We start from the raw sequence: 19,926 nt of genomic DNA, 5'->3' as shown, positions 1-19,926 counted from the left end.
ACGAAATAGGTGGCAAGGAGTTCTCTTTTTGAAGCTTCTTACACACTCAGAAAACACAGTAAGACCCATCTCTCTGCCTCCATACAACACAATGTAAATTAATATGTCAGTGAGCCACGCACACACAAACACACAATGACACTCTTGACTCCTGATAGATTAATGTGTGAAAACATCCAGAGATGGTGGGATGCAGTGTCAGACACTGGTCATCAACAGATCCAGAAACCTCTAAGTCCCTGTTTTGCTGGGCTGACCTCCTGCTACAGTTGGACTGTAAGAAAACATGCTCTGAGATATTAACCAGTTATGGCTCCAGACAAAGGCTTGTACTGCATGCCACATCTGGCATAATCTTATTTATAACCATAACAAGATAAGAGGAGGTAAATCAAACACAGCCTCTCTCAGAACACTTAGATGTCTGCTCAGTGAAAGGCAAATTACAGTTTCCTTTCATCACGTGAGAGCTCGCTGGCGTTAACAAACATCCAGTCGTTCTCCCATGGAATCAGAGTCGGCCTCGGTCCAAACTGGATGACCTCTCTCAGTCCCTAATGTCTTTGGAAACAAAGGACCATTCTGGCATGTTCTAACTCAAAGGCATGAACAGAGATACACTGAAAGATGTCATTTCCGCCTCTGACCTGTACTGTACAGAACAATACCTGTCTCTCAAACTGAAGTCATCCTTAACGTGATGCATATTTACACCGATAATATCAATCTGGATTTTTCAGTGTGCTGCCATTTGCCAAAGAGCATTCCATGATGAGGAAAGAGAAATAGCTGAGGTGAAAGATGTCAGACTCAGATACTGTGGTTCAGGTATTGCCAACAAGGTCATTCTGTCAAATTTACCTTAATATTCATTATTTTACTGTATGGAAGTCTTCCTAGGGATCCAGCTATAGGGACTGTTGACCTTATTAGTTTCCAGCAGCTTACAGTAAACATTAGGATCTCAATAACTTGTAATGAAATGTATTCATAACGGGATTCAATGCTAATAAAATGTGTTACAGTCACTTGCTCAAACAGACCACAGTGCTCATTGTATAAATGCCTCTGGTTCATACACTTAATATCTGCAAGGAAGATTTGATGTTTATGGCATTGTGGCTCATAAAACAAGCATGGCCTCCTAATTATCCAAGACATGAGTTCTTGCAGCCAACACCACAAAACACACCAAACACTGATAATATCTCCCTCCAGTGAATCGTATCATGTAGTTTGGAGTAACCATAAACCCCCCATGTGTACAGGCATTGATTCCCAAAGGAAGGCCTATGAGGTTGCATGGGTTATAGACCAAAACAGCAGGACTATTCTGATTGAAAGGCATTTTTCTGCCTTTAACATTACCAATAACATATGTGGGTAACACTATAATAAGGGTACAAATCATACACTTAAGTAATGCTTCACTATTGCATGAATGATTTAATGCAGGAATTTCTGTGGGATGTACCATGAATTCCTGTTGCTCACCATTAACAAATGAAGTCAAGTAAATAGACTTCATAGAACCTCAGTTAAAGAATGTTAATTCGCAGTTAATTTATACATTAATTGATATATGATCAACAAAAAGTTTATGTAACCATATTTGTGTGTATTGTATAAGTGTATGCATCTGGGGCCAGTGTGATCAAAAAATAGCTTCATATTTCTATGAGAACAGATCACATATCAATTCAGATCATTCAAGTCATAGTGGCTTGATGGTTAAATGCAGAGGAACAGGTATTCATGATACATCCTTCATTAGCCCAATTCATGCATTGAATCATGCACTAGTTAAATATAGACTACGATTTGTATCCTTATTATAAAGTGTTAGCATAAAGGCTGATCCAGCTGGCTAAATCACTTCTTTTATGTATCACATGGTTAGGGCTTCTTGGCACGATGCACTTGCTTCCCTCTTCACATTGAAATGTTTGGTGTGCCAGCTGAGGCACACAGTGAGCCACAGTACTGTGGAAAGCCCACCACAGCATTTGAACTGGTTTGGATTGGTTTTAATGATAATACCGGCGGTCAAATACAAGTAAACATCACAAAGAGAGCAGCAGAGAGGCAGGTCACAAAGCATCCCGTCAAAAGCGGTTTCCCCCCCACACACGTCATCACGTCTTCAGTTCACCTTCAGTTCATCGACGTAATGCGCGTTTCAATTAGCGACGCAGGCAGCCAATAAATGTCCGACTTACCTTCCACGTTAAAACAAGAAGCATTCAATCGGCGGTCGGAGCCGTCACCTCATGCAGTTTGTTTTAACCAAAGTCTTTGACCAGGAAGCATTTAGTAGCCGTTGTCTGGATGAGTTTGTACCCCTCCTCTCGCTCACATCTGGTCCCAGAACTGCGGGAGTACCTCCCATCCACGCAGCTTGAGCTGTGCTCTGCGCACCCACTTCTCACGGTTTTTACTACTTTTCATGAGTCAAGGAATTCCCTGTTGCTTCTGGTTGAGTTATGATCCATATCTTTGAAGCCCCAGTTAAAAGAAACTACTAGAGCTATCCCTCAACGCCGGACCTGTTTCCAGGTGACACGAACATTCAGCGCGTGCACTGCTCTTTAAAAGCCGCGTGCCAGTTAATGCGGCTGGATAAGTGACGTCAAGGTTAATACAAATGACAACAGAGCCAGAGAGATGATAAATACCATGCTGAATCTGTACAAATATGTATTTGTCATGGCAGCAGGTACAGGAGACAGATATATTAGAGAATTCCTACAATTAGTAATCATTTCACAATAATTAATATAATGTCTTCCACGCATTAATGCATACGCGAAATAGGTATAATATTAAGCAACAGTGATTACCGGTGATCAGTATAAGGATCTTGTTCTTTTTGTAAGTAGTCTTTTGTCATTTTATAATACTTAGGTTATCTTAGCATGGGTATTAAAAGTCACTGTATATTATTATTATTAACAGTTACTGTGTAATACTCCACTACAGTAGATTAACAATAGCTGTGTACAACTCCCCTGCAGAACTGCTGGACTCTGTGTTCAGAAGGTGCCCTCGTGGATGCCCTGTGGTACATAAAACATGATAAAGGGCCCTCTAATGTGACCCTGTGTGCAAGAAACCATATTAAAGTGCTCTCTGTGGTGCTGTGCCAGTGGAGAAAATGTGCTGAAGTGTTATATGAACTGCCCCACATGCCAGAGAATCAGCTGGTTTCAATGTACTGCTAAATAGTTAATAGTTCCCTGTGTGTTTTTATTACAGAGGTGCAGTACAAATAATTTGAATCTGAGTCATGTAATAAAACAACACACAAGTTTTGTTGTTGTGTTAAGATACACTGTAAAAAGAGATGCATAACTTTGAGCCAGATTCATAAAATTGGTCTGAGTTGTGAGAGCAGGTCCAAAAGAAGTACAAAAACACAAATCATACAGCAAAATATATCTTCCAGTAAACCTTGAACTAAAATGTAAAGTATTCTTGGTATAATAAATCCTGATTTGGACTGAAAATTCCCATCTATACCATAATATTGAAAGATGCCTGTTGTCAGATGAGTGGATTTCATCTTTCTTTCATTCTGACCTCCTGGATCACTCTCCTTTACCATCTGTTATATTACTTGTACTGCTGATATTTAGATATTTACTGATCTAAAAAAAAAATCCAGTACAATTATTTTATGAGAGCTGTGGGAAGGAGAACTTCAAGTCATATACAAAGTAATACTTTTAAAAAATTGGACGTTTAAGAAATATTTATTCGGCAGGTTGTCATTTTTTATCTGAGAAAACAAAGGGGCAGGTAAGCTATTGTATTTATGAACAGAGCCATACATGTAAACATCCAGGAGCCCCATAATTTAATGTCCATAAAATTGCAACACACTCACATGCAACAGGGAACACAAAGGACAGAGACGTTTGTCCAGGCAAAGTCTGAATGCCTTGTTCGTGATCTTCTGGAATATTCCGCGAGTGGGAAATAAAAAAAAAAAGTGAATAAACTGTGACACTGCTGTTCTGGTATAATCTCTCCATTGGCGCGAGACAGAGAGATTCTGGCTGTGGGGAGCTTTGTTTCCCCAAGATTAACAGTTGCTGATTTATGATCCTGGAGACACATCGTGTTTGGACATTTTCGCTCCAACAAATATGTTCGCTCATCTTTACACATCCTCAGATAACGCCTCCGGCCTTGTTAAAAGTTTGAGCAGGGGAAGAAGGTACGCAGCCAAAGTGAAAGCCGGGCGAGCAGCAGAGGTTGGTACTTGCATGTTGTAGCAGATGCCAGCCGGAGAACACAGAGCCGCTGAGAGAAGGCCCGCCTGGTCTCTGTCCATCACTCCACTCCTTCTCCCCAAACATGCATTCTGCTTCCAAACAATCTCATCTCTCCATCTATCATTCATTTCTGTTTTCAGCAGGTTATCTTAGGGGCAGCCTGAGAGAGGGGCCGTCTCTATGGTAACCACTCCAGCTCCTGGATGGAGCCCAGGGTTGTAAAAGTGAAGAGAAAAAGGCTGTTATGAGCGGGGCCTGTTCCCTTCCAAGCTCCAGATTTAATGGAGGGTTCACTGGGGGGGAGACACTGTTGTCCAAGCCAACATTTGAACTCAGCTACACCAAGATTATTTCAGAAGGGACGGACCCACCAGTCTATCCCATTAAATTTCAGCACAGCTTAGTGGATCTCTTAAAGGAGGAGTAAATGGACTTTAGCACGGCTTCCAAAGGAGAGAGGGGAGAACACAAATATAGTGGGAGAAGAGGAACAAGTAGGAGAGTCAGTGAGGGGAATGGACAAGTTGAAGAGGCGGCGTAAAGGGGGTCAGAGACAGCAACAACAGACAGAAAGGAAACAAGAGGAAGCTGCCAAGACCGTGGATGTTGTTTTATCAAGTTCATTTTGTCGCCTGGTTCTTTCCTACACTCCAAAATATACTATTACATCACACTGAGCATGGGAAACTTCCCCAAACCAACACACAGCCTCAGAGTGTCTAGCTTATCTTTTTTATTGCTGACTGCAGAGATATTCGTCATTAACAGAGCAACACTCTGACACAACAACACATTCTCTGTCTTCACAGACGGGAAAACAGAACCATACAGCGGGCACAAAGTGGATTCTGAAGAAATGCAATTAAAGTTCAGAAACTGTTATAATGAGGCCAACATATTGATTACAGTCTTTTGACAAAAACTTGTTGAGGCGAAGTCAAAGCTCATTTTTTTTCTGTTTATTTTGTCAGGATTGCTGACAGTACAGTAGCCGAATCCTATGGTTATTGAAGTTGACAAGATACATATTTACTTCAAAAATGGTAAATAAATTAGCTTAACATGAAACAAGACCTCAAAACCAAACTATCATTTCGCGCTCTCTTCAATTGTCGATATGTAGTGGATGAAAACAAAGTCATGTCTTGGAAATCTTTGAAGCCATTTTGATGACCACAGTTGGTGGAAATAAAGAGGAAAATACAAAAAGAAACCAAAATAAAAACACATTTTTATGGCAACCACAAACATGTTTTATTCTCATGAATGTATCTTTCACAGAAAAAAACAAGGGGAAATAAACAACTTCAAGGTTTCCTTGGTAGTCTACAAGTCACTTGTACTGTCTACCACTGGCACCATCTCTTCTATTTCATGGCCTTTACCTCCAAAATGAAAGCTCCCCAAATTTCAGCATGTTACCATGAGATAAATCAAACAAATAAACAAAACTGTGCGGCTAAAGCAATGTGAAAACAAGCTTGGCGAAGTAAAGGAGGGCAGAGCTCACAGCCAGGAGACATAGTGCAGGCCGGATCATTGAGAGTGGCAGGAAACCTAATTAATCACAACCAAGAGTAGCTGTCCTCGGCTGAATCTACTTTCCACGGCAGTCCACAGTGACAAGAAATGACGAGAAACGGAGCACAGTACTGGTTGTTTGAGGTGGGATTCAGGGGTTTTAAAAAAACCTCATGGGGGTTTTCGGGGTTAGCCAAGCGGCTTAACTCCAAATAACTCCACTATTTTCCAAAGTTGATGTAAACAAGAATGTGTGCTGATGAAGTGGCAGGGTGATGGTCTGCATAAGCAGCATCCTCCCTGGATAGACTCTAATCCCACTGTGTATTCTGCGGTGGGCCAGGTCCTTCTGGTGATGAAAACACCACAAAGACCACAGTTGATTTTGGAGCATCATAGTCTTTTCAACTTCTCTGCGAACATTTCCACATTGCAACATCTGGTTGGCAATGAATTGAGCTGTTTGCAGGCGAAGAAAAAAAATCAAAACAGAAAAACGCTTCTTCCCTGTGTTCCATCAGTGACCTTCAGCATTTGTTAAAATGGCTTTCTGACTTGATGGCTTGTCAGACTATATGCGTTTGTTGAGCTCTGGTGTTCCCTTGAGACTCGTCAGGTGACAATCTGGACCACCTCGCCATTCTCTCCCTTGATGGCCCCCTGGATGGCCTCTTTCACCTCCATGTCCATCTGCAGGGCCGGGGCCAGCTCTGCAGCCTGGAACACATGAAAGACCCGAGAGGTGATTAACGGGAAAACACGTCAAACATTTGCTAATTATGTAGCACCCTGCTTGAGCTAATCAGTGTGATTTTAAAAACGCTGTATCACAGATGAAGTGTGTATCATGTGAAGCCATATGGTCGCACATACACCTGTGTCATTGTGGGAGCCAACCACAGTGAATGGACCGAAGACAGAAGGAGCAGAGGAATGGCAAGAGAGATTAGAGAAGAGATATATCAGAGTGAAGAAAGGACTGAGAAAAGAAGAAAAAAACAGAGCGACAGGTGGAGAGAGACCTGACAAGAGATGAGCCATTTATATTTTAATGCTCTCCGACTGTCTCTATGGTCTGTGTCAGACAGAGGGGGGTATTGTGTGGCTAAAAACCCCTTAAAAAGATGAGAGGTTCATGACTCAGTCCTGGATGATGACCATGAAGAGTGACTCACTCCTTCCTCGAATGCACGCCAAAGGTTCCCTCAAACACACCTGCAGCATTTAATTCTCCCTCCAGCCCAGCATGCTGTCACTAGACAACAGAACTGAATGGAGTGCAGCTGCAGCACACACAGTGTAATAGCACATGAGGCAGACACACTGTAACCGGCGGCGGTGAAGAGGACAAGTGAAACTCATGTGGATCCATGTTTTCACTGAGCATTTGAAACACTGGACATGTTGAACTGTCATAGTACTGACCTCGCTCTTCATTTGGAAGTACTGATGGATAGAGGGTCCACAGCTTTGAATTATATGTATCACAAACTCAACATTTGGATCAGTTTTTGTCAGAAATATGCTTAAACCAGCCTGTTGGTGTTATGTAGTCCCAGCTTTAGGCCTGAGCTGGAGGTGGCCCGTCCTGCATCAAACTTCAGACACGGATTATCACCAATTTGCAGAAATGCTTTGGAATGCAAAAATATTACTATGTGTTGCCCCGTACTTCACTAGTTTGTGTAATGGAAACTATTAAATAAAGAGAGGGGAAAAATGCAGAGATAAATAAATACAAAAAGCCTAAGTAATTTTTCAAGAACTTATATAAATGCTACCATATGTCTGGAAACAGATGAGAGCAATTCTCTCGATTCAACACTTTTCAGGGGGGAAAAAGAACAGCGCTAACCTTCCTCTGAACTTTGAACTGAAAGTCAGCAATGTTTACACTCTAGGACATCAAAACCCAACTGTGATAATAACCCGGCCTGTACCACCCTGACAGGCCAAGCCAAGTATCTATGCTCCCACGCAGGCTGCTTGGCTCAATGATTCTTTGCGAAGTACAATACAGTTTCAGTTTTAAGTTGGAGTTGTGATTTATCAATCCCACTCTGAGTCTTTTGCTTTCTTTGCTTCCTTGTGTTTTAACTGCTTGCATTACATATTTTGTCCTGTCATCGATTAATGGTTGGATAGATCTAAGTGGGTTGTTGTTCTGAAAAGTCCCTTTCTTGGCACATTAACACCTTACAGTATTTTGGGACTGAAATCTTTAGAGAATCTGCTTTTGATTTGTTTAAATATTGTTTGATCAAGAGACACGCTGTTAACAAGCGGCTTCATTCTGTCCATGCAGCCTTGCTGAACCCAAACTCCAATGAGCAGAAAGCCGATGACTGATCAGACCTCTGCCAACTTTGTTAATCTCTGTTGAGATCTGCGTACAATCAAACATTAGGAAAAAATTTGCTCTTTTTAGAGCAAAAAAATCCATTCAAACAAATCAGTTGAGTAAACAAATAGTCTGATTGCCAAGCAACATGAAGCACAGGCCTTGGGGTGGCAATCATGTACGATCCACACCCAAAAAATAATCTATATGGGATTCTTTAATCACCTCTATGCTCAGAGAGACAAAAAAACCAATTACCTGAACAACTACAGAGAATGAAAGGACAACCAAGACGGGTTCTCACCGAGAGAGCAAGTTTTAATTAGGAAATCCACAAACTTGAGACGTGGCAGGTCGTCACATTCACCCTGTGCACATGTTGCAGGAGGGGAATATGATCAATCACGCTGCAAAGTCTGCAGGGAGATCCATATCAGGATAGGACTGGTATTTTACACAGCCATAAATCATTTGAAGTTCTCTCTGTTTATACTAAAACAACACCACAAAGCCTTGACTCACATCAGGACTAGACGGTACCTATTTTCGTAAGAGACTTGAGGGAAATATGCAGTAAGGAGAAAATGTGATCTTCAACAAATTTGGGGAAAACAAAAAGCAGAGAGAAAATGGAAAAGCTCTGTTCTTTTACACATATTCCTCGCAGGGTTAAACTGACCACTTCAAAGGCCACTGTGCCGTGTGCCTGTGCACCATCCTGATTCCACATATGGTTGTTCCTCAACAAGCTCAATCATCAAGGGATTTTAGGCATATCTACTAATTACTACTCTTCTCCTTATAACACTCCATCCACTCCACTTCATTATGTTAAATTACTGTTTGTCCAAACAGCCGTCATAATGACTGAAAGCTAGGTGCATTTTATTTAAGCAAAATTATGACAATGGGGAAAAGCAGACCCATTGTACCTGCAAGTAGTTCAGCGAAATTGCAGAAATTACACTCATACTTCTATTTCAACATTACAGTCATTATGAATGAAATATTACAGGATATAGCCTGCATCATTATGAAGCTGATCAAGCCATTATGGCAAAAAAGAAGGCAGATGTCAGCCCGAACAACCAGAAACTCTGGCTGCTCCTCAGCATCTCATTTCTCAAGAGAAGAAGAAGGAAAAAGAAAAACTGCACAAGGGAAGAGGACATCTATGGATTCTTAAAATTGGCAAATATATAATAAATGACAGAAAAGATTAGCTCTGTTTTAGGTGGATGGAGCTGAATTATTCAGTAGAGAGACAATTAACTATGAGTTACTCCCTTAAAAGAGCATGTATTTTCAGCTATAGAGGGGATGTATTTTTCACTTCATCACCAATTCTGTGTCATGATTTATGAAACTGTGCTTCTTTTAGATTAAACTGTTCACATGTCATTTCCTAACATACACTGCAGCACTTTTTTAAAGAAAGTAAGGGCCTGGACACAATGATCCAGTGTTCCAACTGGATGGCTGCATGGTTTGAAATCTGTATGTGTAGCTGACAGGTAATGACATAACGCTAGAGTATCATGAAATTATCCAGAAGACTCATTTATTTAAGTAAAACTGACAGATGACACTTCCAAAATGAACCCGTCCGACATCTTTGCACCTTTCCTGGCTGATTATACACATGCAGATTGTCTTTGTATAGAGTGAATTTTCTAAAAGGAGACTGTGCTGATTAGAAAAAAAAAGCACTGAATGTACATTTCAGTTTATCACATCTTGTATCTCCTGTCAAGTACTGAACTTACAGTACAGATTAATGGCATCCCTAACCGAGTGATCACTGATCTGTACATCAGAATGAGGAAAAGAGGTGGGGAACACAGTCACTTATTATGGACTGGTTAAAACACAAACACATGTGTAGCGGGACTGATTCCGATTAGTGAGTCTGTTCAACCTCAGACGAGATCTGCATACTCCAGCACTTTGAAAGCTAACCAGCTAAAAACAATCTGTGTTTGTGTACACGTGTACAAGAGCTTGGACGAGTTTGTGCTTGTGTGTGTGTGTGTGTGTGTGTGTGTGTGTGTGTGTGTGTGTGTGTTGTTTTACCTGTACGGCAGCTGTGTGATCTGCAACAGGGGCTAGTTGGACGTACTGCACTTGGATGTCAGGGGGAAGGGGAGAGCCCTCTACTGCTGTGGCCCCACCATCAGCTGACGCCACTGCTATGAGCTGAGCCCCACGTAGCACCTAGGACAGACGAAGAGGGACAGGACAGAGAAGTTCACCATAACTACCATTTTCAGTCCATTCTCAATATTATCAGTCAGTCACATAAAAGTGTAATAGATCTGAATGAAACACCCCTCATCAGCTTCATCTGGCTGACTTTTAAAAGCAACAATCTGGCTCTGCAATGATCTACAGTGCACACTACTGGAAACACAAACCAAATGAAAACAAATAGCAGAAAACCTCATTTATGCCCTATCCGATGTGTTTATGTCTTTTATTGATTACAGCCATCAGTGTCACACAAACACACCGAGGAACTCTGCAGCAAGGAAAGAGTCGTGCGGTGGTATCTGAGTGACGTCAACAAGCATGTCAGTCCTGCTGTTCTCACTGCTTCTGATCCCGCCCTCTGTTTATACATCGAGTTGGAGAGGAACTTTATGGTCCATTCAATTACATTACATTTTTACAAGTTTTGCTTTCCTTGCCTCCATAACATGATATACTAGTTAGGATTCATTTCTATTTGGTCTCATTGCATTCAAGTCACTTTCAGACAAGGAAATAAAAGGGAGTGGCAGAGGATTGAGTGCGAGACACTGCTGGGGGGTACCAATGTCCCACAGCGGTGAAAGACAGCCATGCAACGTTAGAGCTCTGCATTTTCTACGTTGTAATTACAGAGCAGCAAAGTGGAGCTGGAGTGTTGTGTAGGTATTCCTGTAGTTTGTTGAGACTATACCTATAGATAGACTATAACCACAAACACACAGAGGAAAGCACGTGCGTGTATACACTTGTGTGAGGTCACAGACATGCTCTGGGATTAGCAGAGCACTGCCGTTAATTTGGTTGAACTGAAAATAACTCCGAAGTGTCAACAGACACACAAATTAACATACAATCATCCTGTCAACACAGACACAGAGAGAAAGACAAATGGAGGCAAACAGTCACTTAGCTTTGTGCTTGTGCATGTTTGTCAGAGGCCGGAGACCTGGCCCAGTGTTTTCCAACAATAAGCTTCTATGTGTGTGTCTGTGTGTGTGTGTGGTGGGGAGATTTGAAATATAGTGCATTCTTAATAAACTCAAAGCATGGTCTCATTGATATTTTTCCTGTCCCCTTTCACTGCCTCCTGTCTCACAGGTTTGTCTTGCGTGTTGCCTTTGTGTGCTTTCCCTGCAATGCGATGTGAGGTCTCCGTCTACAGCTCAGCTTCCTTCCAGCTGCACTTGGTGCTGGGACTGGCTAGGGCATGCTCAACAGACATTAAATATTTTAGGGAGAATATGCAAGCCTGCAGAAAAAACCAAACCTCACAAACCTCAATTACAGATGATGTTTGTTGCCCCCTAACCCTTCCAATCCCTGAGTCCCACACAGCCTCCCAACCCCCAGTGCAACCTTTGCTTTGAAGTTCTGTGTTAGTGACAGTCCCCCCCCTTACCCCCACTACCCTCCAGCTTGCCTCATCATCTAAGAGACATTGCCAGTTTTACCACAAAATCTGCCGCCTCATCACCACAATGTGCCAGGCCCGACTGGCCCGATGGAAGCTATTAGTGTAAAACGTCTGCCTGACTCAACCGATCAGACAACCAGGACGCTTCAAGAACAGACATGGATCGAGGCTGAGTGAGCCAGTCTCTTAATATAGTAGAAGACTGTTAGAGCTGGGTCAAATGAATCAGTGTTTGATGACCCATAAAACATTCCTGACCAATTAGAGCACTAGCCTGGAGGGCTGGTGTAAACATTAATCAGACAGATAAAGGAACAGTTTGATACGTTGGTTATTTGTCATCTTATTGCTTATTCGTTCTCCTGCAGCGAGTTAGAAGAGAAGATCAATACTACTCTTGTGCTGGTGTGCTAAATATGAAGCTGAGGTCAGCAGCCAGTTAGCTTAGCTTAGCATAAGTCTGCGAGCAGGCAGACAACAGCTAGCTTGGCTCTGTGGATGTTAAACTAACTGTCTGCAGGCACCAGTGAACGAGAGGATTTCCCAAAATGTTCCAAATGACTCTTTCTTTACATTTCTTTTAAGGCACATATACATACTTGAGTTACGCATCATCCCATAGAGATTAAATTCATGCCAACAATTCTCAATCAGTCAGCTCACTGAGAACAGTGAGAAACCAAATGTACAGCCAGCTGTTTAAGTGTTCCTTCATGGCAGACATCTATAGAGATCCATCCTTATCCCTACACTTCATCACACTGTTCTCTCAAATGCAGCTTCTGCCAGGTGCCCATCTGCCTGCAGTTGAATGTATGTGTACGTATATGTGTGTAAATCCAAGCATGATATGTCTTTACTGTCCAAATAGTGTAGCTCAGTGTATAATTACCATCGTTCAAGAGCTGCCATGGCTGATACTTGAGATTGTAAACCCTTGTCTAACTCAATTAGATTCTCAACCTCCATTTGAGAGCAGTTTGCATTCTCAGCTGTGAGGAGCAGCACACAGAGGCTCACAAAAGCATTTACAGAGTTGGAACGGTGTGTGAGATCTCTGCAGCGATTACACAGGAACTTCTCGGGTCCACATCCTGTCCCACGACTCGCTTCGTCAGAACAAATCCTCTGTATGACTCAGTCGAAAACAATCAAAAGCTGAATCTACACTGGAGAGATGTATATCCAGCTCACGGAAGATGCCCAGAAAGTGTACTTAGAGGATAAAATTCAGTTTCCCTATAAGCAGAAATTATTGTTTTGATTACTGCAAGGTTGGAAGTTCATATAAAACGTGACTGAGCACCGGGATTCAGTGAGCACTAATAATAATTACCTCTTGTTCAGCTAATAGGACCCAATCATCATTAAACTGGTTGGCAATGATGCAAAAACAAAAATAATTACAAAATAGTACCAAGGACAGGCATTACGAGGTAGAAAATAATTCTGCTTGTAGATTAGGCTGAATCAGCAAATCAAGATTGTTAGTAGAAACTAATAACACACTATACAAGAAGGTAAGAAATGTTTGAGAGGGGTTTCTTGGAGCAGATGAGCATCCCCAACACTGTGAAAACTTCACCTTGATTGCCTAACTGTAGCAGTTTCCAGCAAAGAGCTAGAATGACTCACTTAAAATACAGCCCAATATATTACATTTGATGTAGTGAGCTTAATTTGTCAGAAACATGGGCCATGTTAAGTGCATTAGTTATTGCTGACCTCAAAGTTTTAGGGATTGGGACCTTTGAATTATCAGTGCTGGCTGGATGGCTGCCCCCATGTTGGAGGTCCAAAGAGCGTAGTAGACGAGCAGTATAAAAGGGGTATGATACAGGACTGGAGAGAAGAGCACCAAACAATCAAGAGCATCTTAAATTCTGTGCAGGCTTTGCTAGCTGCCACGGCCTTAGAAAAGGGGGAAAGAAAAAAATAAATCTTTTTCTGATGCTGTAATGCTTTCAGTAATGGATCCAGGACACTAAGGAAACACAGCAAAGGGAGAGGAAAGACACTAAAATGAACAACAACAGCAGCTTAATGCAAAAAACATTCATGATTCCAAGATTGAAAGACAATAACCAACTGGATAAACAAGGCTTTGTTACCCTGCCCTCATCTGTGCTTGTCTGAGGATTTTAAAATGTACTTTCTCTCCTTTCACCTCATATGAAACTAGTTAAACTTGAATAAAGAGGGCTTTAAAAACACATGGGTTGTTCAGAAATACAAGAATGCCTCTGAATTTCCATCTCTATCCTTAGTAATTGTCTCAGAGTAACGCATCAATCAAAAAATCTGCTTCCACAATGCACATATAGTACTTGGTGCAGGCTGGCATCAATTCCCAGACTCACAGGAGGTCTCAGTTAAACTCAGCTGTGCATCGAACAATGCTGTGAGTCACCCACTTAGCATGCATGTGTGTATATGTGTCTAAGGATGTTTTTTAAAGACTTTGCTTCACCTTTGCTGTAATCAAAGTACACTGGAATCCCCCAACAACACAAGATCCTCCTTTTAGAGGAAACAAAAAAATCCACACACACAAGACAGGGTTTTCTGTGCTCTACGAAAAGAGAGCCACACAAATCTGGTTCCTATCATTCCCAAAGGAATACCTCCTCTTCCTTCAGGTCTGAAAAAAAAGAAAAAGACTAACCAAAACAGGGAAATGAAAAAAGAAACATTTGGACTTTGGAGTGGCTGGAACTTCCTCTCAACTTCACAGCCGTCAACAACATCTGCAACTGCCAACCCTGGACAGATGTCCAAGCAGAAACACTATCTCCGGGTGAGTAGGTGGGGTGGAGGGGCTGGATGCAACTTGGCTGTAAAGACGCTCATGGACACAGCGGTGTTCTGAGTGCTTGTTTAGCATAGACTGGGAAAATGGAAAATGAACACACTGGCCTTAATGTGTCTCACTGCAGTCATTAACTTTTAGTTACATATGCATTTCATTTTACCTCTGAGTCTGAGGACTGTTTTGATTTCAGCTGGGAATCGGCTCATAATATGATTGAATGGACAACAGTGGGCTTGTGATACAAATCAAAAAATGCCAGAAGTTGAAATGGAAGCCAAACAGTGCTATGCTTTGGTCCTTAATGATTTGTGAATTCTCTCACTTGCAGTTACATTTTACAAGTGATATTAGTGTATATTACTGACATCTCCTGTCTACAACTGTCTATTCCTCAAAATACATCCCTATTATAAATCATTACGTCTTGCACGATCCCTGACCTTATAACCTGGCGCACTGCTTCCCATCTCCACCTACACCCGGACACTGTTTCGACACCACAGCTCAACACCTGCATCCAATCAAACACTGCCTTGCATCCTTTGCTCCACAACTCCCACCAGCAGACTGGGAGTCAGATTCAGACTGAGCTCAGAGAGGTTTTATGACAAAACCAGCTTGACTTGAATTCTGATCCAGAACCAGCAAATCAAAGGGGGACTGATGACAAAAATAACAGCCATAATTAAGAGTCCGGCCCCTTAAAAAATGAAAAGAAAGAACATTCCACTGAAGGCTTTCTCTGTTCTCTAGCGTAAATCCAAACTTGGCCTGCCTAATTGATGAAGGCATTTTTACAGTGTCGGTAAATTTCATGATTTAAGATGATGACTTTATCGTGTTTCCAATTATCCTGTTTCATTCATTGGAGCCAGAGGAGATGATATACAGAGGTTGTAAAAATCAACTAACAAAATATCATACTGCACAAAATGCCCATCTTAACAAGTCATTTCATATAGTGATGCACATTGATGAAAGCCAACACGTTTCCTAAATCAAATGCTGTTTTTCTGACACAACTGTGACACATCTTATTCTGTTTTTCATTTCTTTCTTTTGCTCTGGCAGTCCCCTTTAAATATCCCAAAAAAAATGAAAATGCACTGGAAACAAAATTTTAACACTAAACGTGTCCAGACAACCTCAGGCCAACATTTAAAAACAGTACACCCAAACATTAAAGACTTAACGGGTCCAAAACTCAAGCGCACTTAGCACCTTTGACATATTGCAGCCAACAATCCAACAGCTCTACTTCAAGTCTCAGATCTGCCATGAAAGAACATCTGTCAACTTACATCAGCATGTAGCACACTTGAGTCTTTAACTCATAGAGACATCACATCTGTCAGATACAATTACTTTCACCGCCCATACACTCGTCAGCATTGGTGAAAGAGGAAACAAAACAAACCACTCCGAGGACTGTGTATCATGCACCATCCATCTCAACCATCTGTCTTGTCCTTTCTCAAGGCATAATTATTTAATAGTCACATTAATGTCCAGAAGAATGTGTGGTCTGAAAATACCATCTTTTATTGCCATTTCCAACTTTTTGCATTGGTGAATTTTACAAAAACACCTATAGTTACAGCATCAGTTATGCAAGCTGTTTTGCTATTATTCTTACGAAAAACAAGTTTTATTGCTCCCTGACTGCTAGTCATGCTGCCTTTTTCCAAACACATTACTTTGCATCCATTTCACTCCATTTTTGTGGACTGTGTGCAGGCCAAAAAAGGGAAAGCACAAAAAAATCAGACAAAAAAAGTCACTGTCACGTGACAGGACTCCAATGATAAAGACATCATTTGTCATTTGGATGCAGCCGTATCACTGATATCATACTTGTTTGAGCCTTGTTTCCCTTAAGTGTCTTTGTGTACTTTCTGGGATTCATCTGATTTAAAACGCTGAGCTACAAGTCGCCTGCTCTTTGCTCAATGAGAGTATGAGAATATGAGTGAGGAGACGCTGCCACTGTAGTGAACCACTGCATGTGTGCTGAAAAAGCTCCACGTGCATTTCACTCCAGTTTTGTGGTGCATGTACAAGAGAAAAGAAAACCAGGCAGAAATGAAACCAAGCCAAACGCATGCCAATAGTAATTTTAATGACTGATGAGTAATCTAGTTGTGTTTATCGAAATATGCTTATTCTGAGATTCTCTAGCTGAAACCGGTGGATGATGAGCCCTGTGGTGCTCGGACTGAGGAGGCAAGGCTGCAGCAGGCCTGTGCTGACAGTGAGTCACACTGAAATGCATCTAAAACATCTGGTCCCTCTTACTCACGCAGCTAGGCTGGGCTCTACCCACAAATACAAAAGAGAACACCACTGGGGGTACCCTCCTCCGTACTGCTCAGAAATGCTGACTAACAAACACACACACCCACTGACACATTCAGAAGTAAGGACTCCCCGATCTCTGACCCTTTACCTCCAGGCTATGATGCCACAAGGACACAAAGCAGATCACTACTCCTTTGAAACAGGATACACTGCTAGACCTCTAAATCCTGGACCGCTTACGTACATCCAGCTTATACTAAACATGGGTCATAAAACATCTTGTTTGTATCTTTTCATCTGATTTTTACCCTCCCATCTCACTGTGAATCACAGGAATCTCAACAACCCCTCACTTAGTAGAAACAACATTCTTGTGCAGAGAGAGAAATAGGACAACTGAGTTACTCAGGACAGCAGTTTGTTTCCTGCACAATTCACACCCTGGTTGTCTGAGGTTTACCCTACAGATTGTTCAAGTATCTGCTTTGTGTGTACAAATGACACATCAAGGGATACTGTCCCAGAACACCAGACGTGAACCGAGGCTAACTGACAACAGGCATCGGAGGAACTGATGTCTCCAGCCCAAATGGACACAACTGTGAGAACATCAACACTTGAATTGAGTTTAAGTCAAAACACATGAACTCATGTGTTTCCTCTTCATCTCTATTACCTCACTTAATTCTCTCACTTTTCCTTGTCCGTTCTCATCCTTTCCTTCATCAACTCCTCTACATATCCTTCATCCCTCTCTGCACCATCACTCAATATGGACTGTCTGTATTCTTCCTGGTTATAGACAGGTTCTGTGTTTACAGGTCCTGGCAGCACAGACTGAGGGACTAGTGCCGAGCTGGACTCAGTTCTGTGACCCAGTTCCCACACTGGCCATGAAGAAGGCCGCTTGGGAGGGTCCAACAGATGCACCGCAACATGTGCTGACAGAAAGGGATGGCAGAGGCTCAACTAGGGGGAGGAAGTGAGGTAGGGGGAGACTGTTCAGACTCTTGACAATCAGGCCCCAATGGGCGGCATTCAGGTCCATCATCTGTACATGACGCAGGCAGATGACAGGATCAGTAAATCTGTTGAAGTTTTATAGTGGTCTCTTGAGAAGAACTGGATTTTTCAGACTGATACGGCACGGGTTTAAAGCTGTCTGATGGACAGTCTTTGAGACAGTGGGGTTTTATTATTACCTTATTTTTGTTTTGTTTCTGCTTTCAAAATGGAGAGTAACAGCAAAGACGGGTAAGGAAAAAGCAAGTGGTATTTGAAGTAGCAGAGGGCACCACCCCCTTCAGTTTTTTATGTGGTACCTGGTCCCATGCTTTTTTTTTCTTTTTTTTTGTATCTGTGTTTTTGCCTCATTCATAGCTCAACTGGTCTCAGTTTTCAATCGTGAAGCGAGAAAAACATCTCTTTCAGATGGTCTCCCTTCTTGGCTTTCCTCTCTTCATCTTTTTTTCTTTCTCCCCTCCTCCTCATCAGTTGCTCCTTTCATCTTCCAATCCTCCATTTGGTCTGCATCAGTGCAGGGTAAGATCACAGCGCAGAAGGAGAAGGGCACTAGATAAGAGGCTATGACAGACAGGGAGTGCAGTAAAAGACTAGTTATTTTATAGTTTCATGAGTCTGCCTTCTCTTCCGTCTGCATGAGAGGGATTTTATGGCCCGGCAGAGAACTTTGAATGCAATTTGGTTCAGACTTTCAGCTGGCATAGTTGCACTAGGTTTAGCTAAGTTGGCAAAGGCTGATGTGGAAGCGGATACACAAACATCTGCAGCCAAACTGCACAGATTCAATGTGTGCATGAGGAGTTAGACTAACAGAGTGAAAAGTGAGGTGTGTGTTCAGCACACTGCGCTGCTCATGGCATGCAGTAAATCTCCAGTGAGAATACTGAGCATGACTGATGGACAGAGGGCAGACAGAGGGGTCAGTCTGCAGCCCTCTCAACATTTTAACACAACCTGTCTCCTCAACTACAAAGACACCTCAATTTCTTTTGACAGTAAAGCTGGAGTAGGGGTTTGACACCTTATCCTTTAACAAGGCCCCAAATCCTCTTGCTCGACTGAAAAAATGCTGCGTAAATTCGTTCTGGAGCCATTATGCAACAGTAAGCGTAGCATGCTTAGTCCTAGTTTACTTACACAACAGCATGATTAACTCAAACACTGACACACTGATACACACAACTGGCAAGCTGTGAGCAAAACAATGAAGAGTAAGGTTGATTATTTTTAGCTTTGTTCCTTAATGAGTGCAAAATGTATTGATTTCATGATTGCACAGGACTGACTGTAGCAGCAGTAATTGTACTGCAAATGCTTGACAAGACATAAACACCACTTTTTTCTGTCCATTGTAATAATGGTCTTAATGCTAAGCATACTGCCAATGAACACAATGCACACAATAATGTCTTTTCCTTGATATAAAAGAACTTATAATACATGTTACTTATTAAAAAACAAACAAAAAGATTGATTTGTCATGTACACAAGTAATTTAATCCATACCATCCTGAGTGGAGAGGGACAGAAATCAGCAGGTAATTACTAAACTGCTTCCATAATGTAGCTTCTGCCAGGTTGAGACTCGTCTTCTCAATGCAACCTGACACCTTTCAGTTTGAAATTTTGCCCAGTAAATGAGACGCATCTTGACTGTGGCCAGATCCAGCTCATATGACTCATATGAGATCTGAAAAGAGAGCCAGGCCATCTCAGACTGTTGATTGTGATAATGAATCTCAATAGGACAAATACTGCAGAGAGGCACAAAATAAACCAGGTGCAGACAGACATGGAAAACATGCGCATAAATTAAGAGACCCTGATGGAGCCAAAGAGCGCAAAAATATCTGTGTGGAGCTGTTAAAAGTCAGCGCCCGAGACAACTTTTCTTTATTTATGTATTGGATCTTATTGCAGCCAAGCTTCAACCTGGAGTGTGTCTGACAGTTAATGTGACCAACAGAGATTGGATGTGGCAGGTGGCCTT

At 41.9% G+C, this 19,926-nt stretch overlaps 1 protein-coding gene across 1 annotated transcript in view; it reads right to left on the bottom strand.

Moving 5' to 3' along the window:
• Nucleotides 1-3,736: 3,736 nt before the first annotated feature.
• The window catches only part of banp (BTG3 associated nuclear protein), a 39,018-nt gene continuing 22,828 nt past the window's right edge, over nucleotides 3,737-19,926 (bottom strand). The window contains exons 12-13 of the mRNA XM_070971690.1: nucleotides 10,213-10,353; nucleotides 3,737-6,515 (exon numbers count right to left, since the gene is read on the bottom strand). Of these exons, the coding sequence (XP_070827791.1) occupies nucleotides 6,411-6,515; nucleotides 10,213-10,353 (246 nt within the window). The 3' untranslated portion in view covers nucleotides 3,737-6,410. The remainder of the gene's footprint in view (nucleotides 6,516-10,212; nucleotides 10,354-19,926) is intronic.

Source organism: Chaetodon trifascialis, chromosome 10 (assembly GCF_039877785.1).
Source record: "Chaetodon trifascialis isolate fChaTrf1 chromosome 10, fChaTrf1.hap1, whole genome shotgun sequence".
NCBI lineage: Eukaryota > Metazoa > Chordata > Actinopteri > Chaetodontiformes > Chaetodontidae > Chaetodon > Chaetodon trifascialis.
Note: the sequence above shows the minus strand (reverse complement) of the source record. Positions and strands in the feature narration are given on the sequence as shown.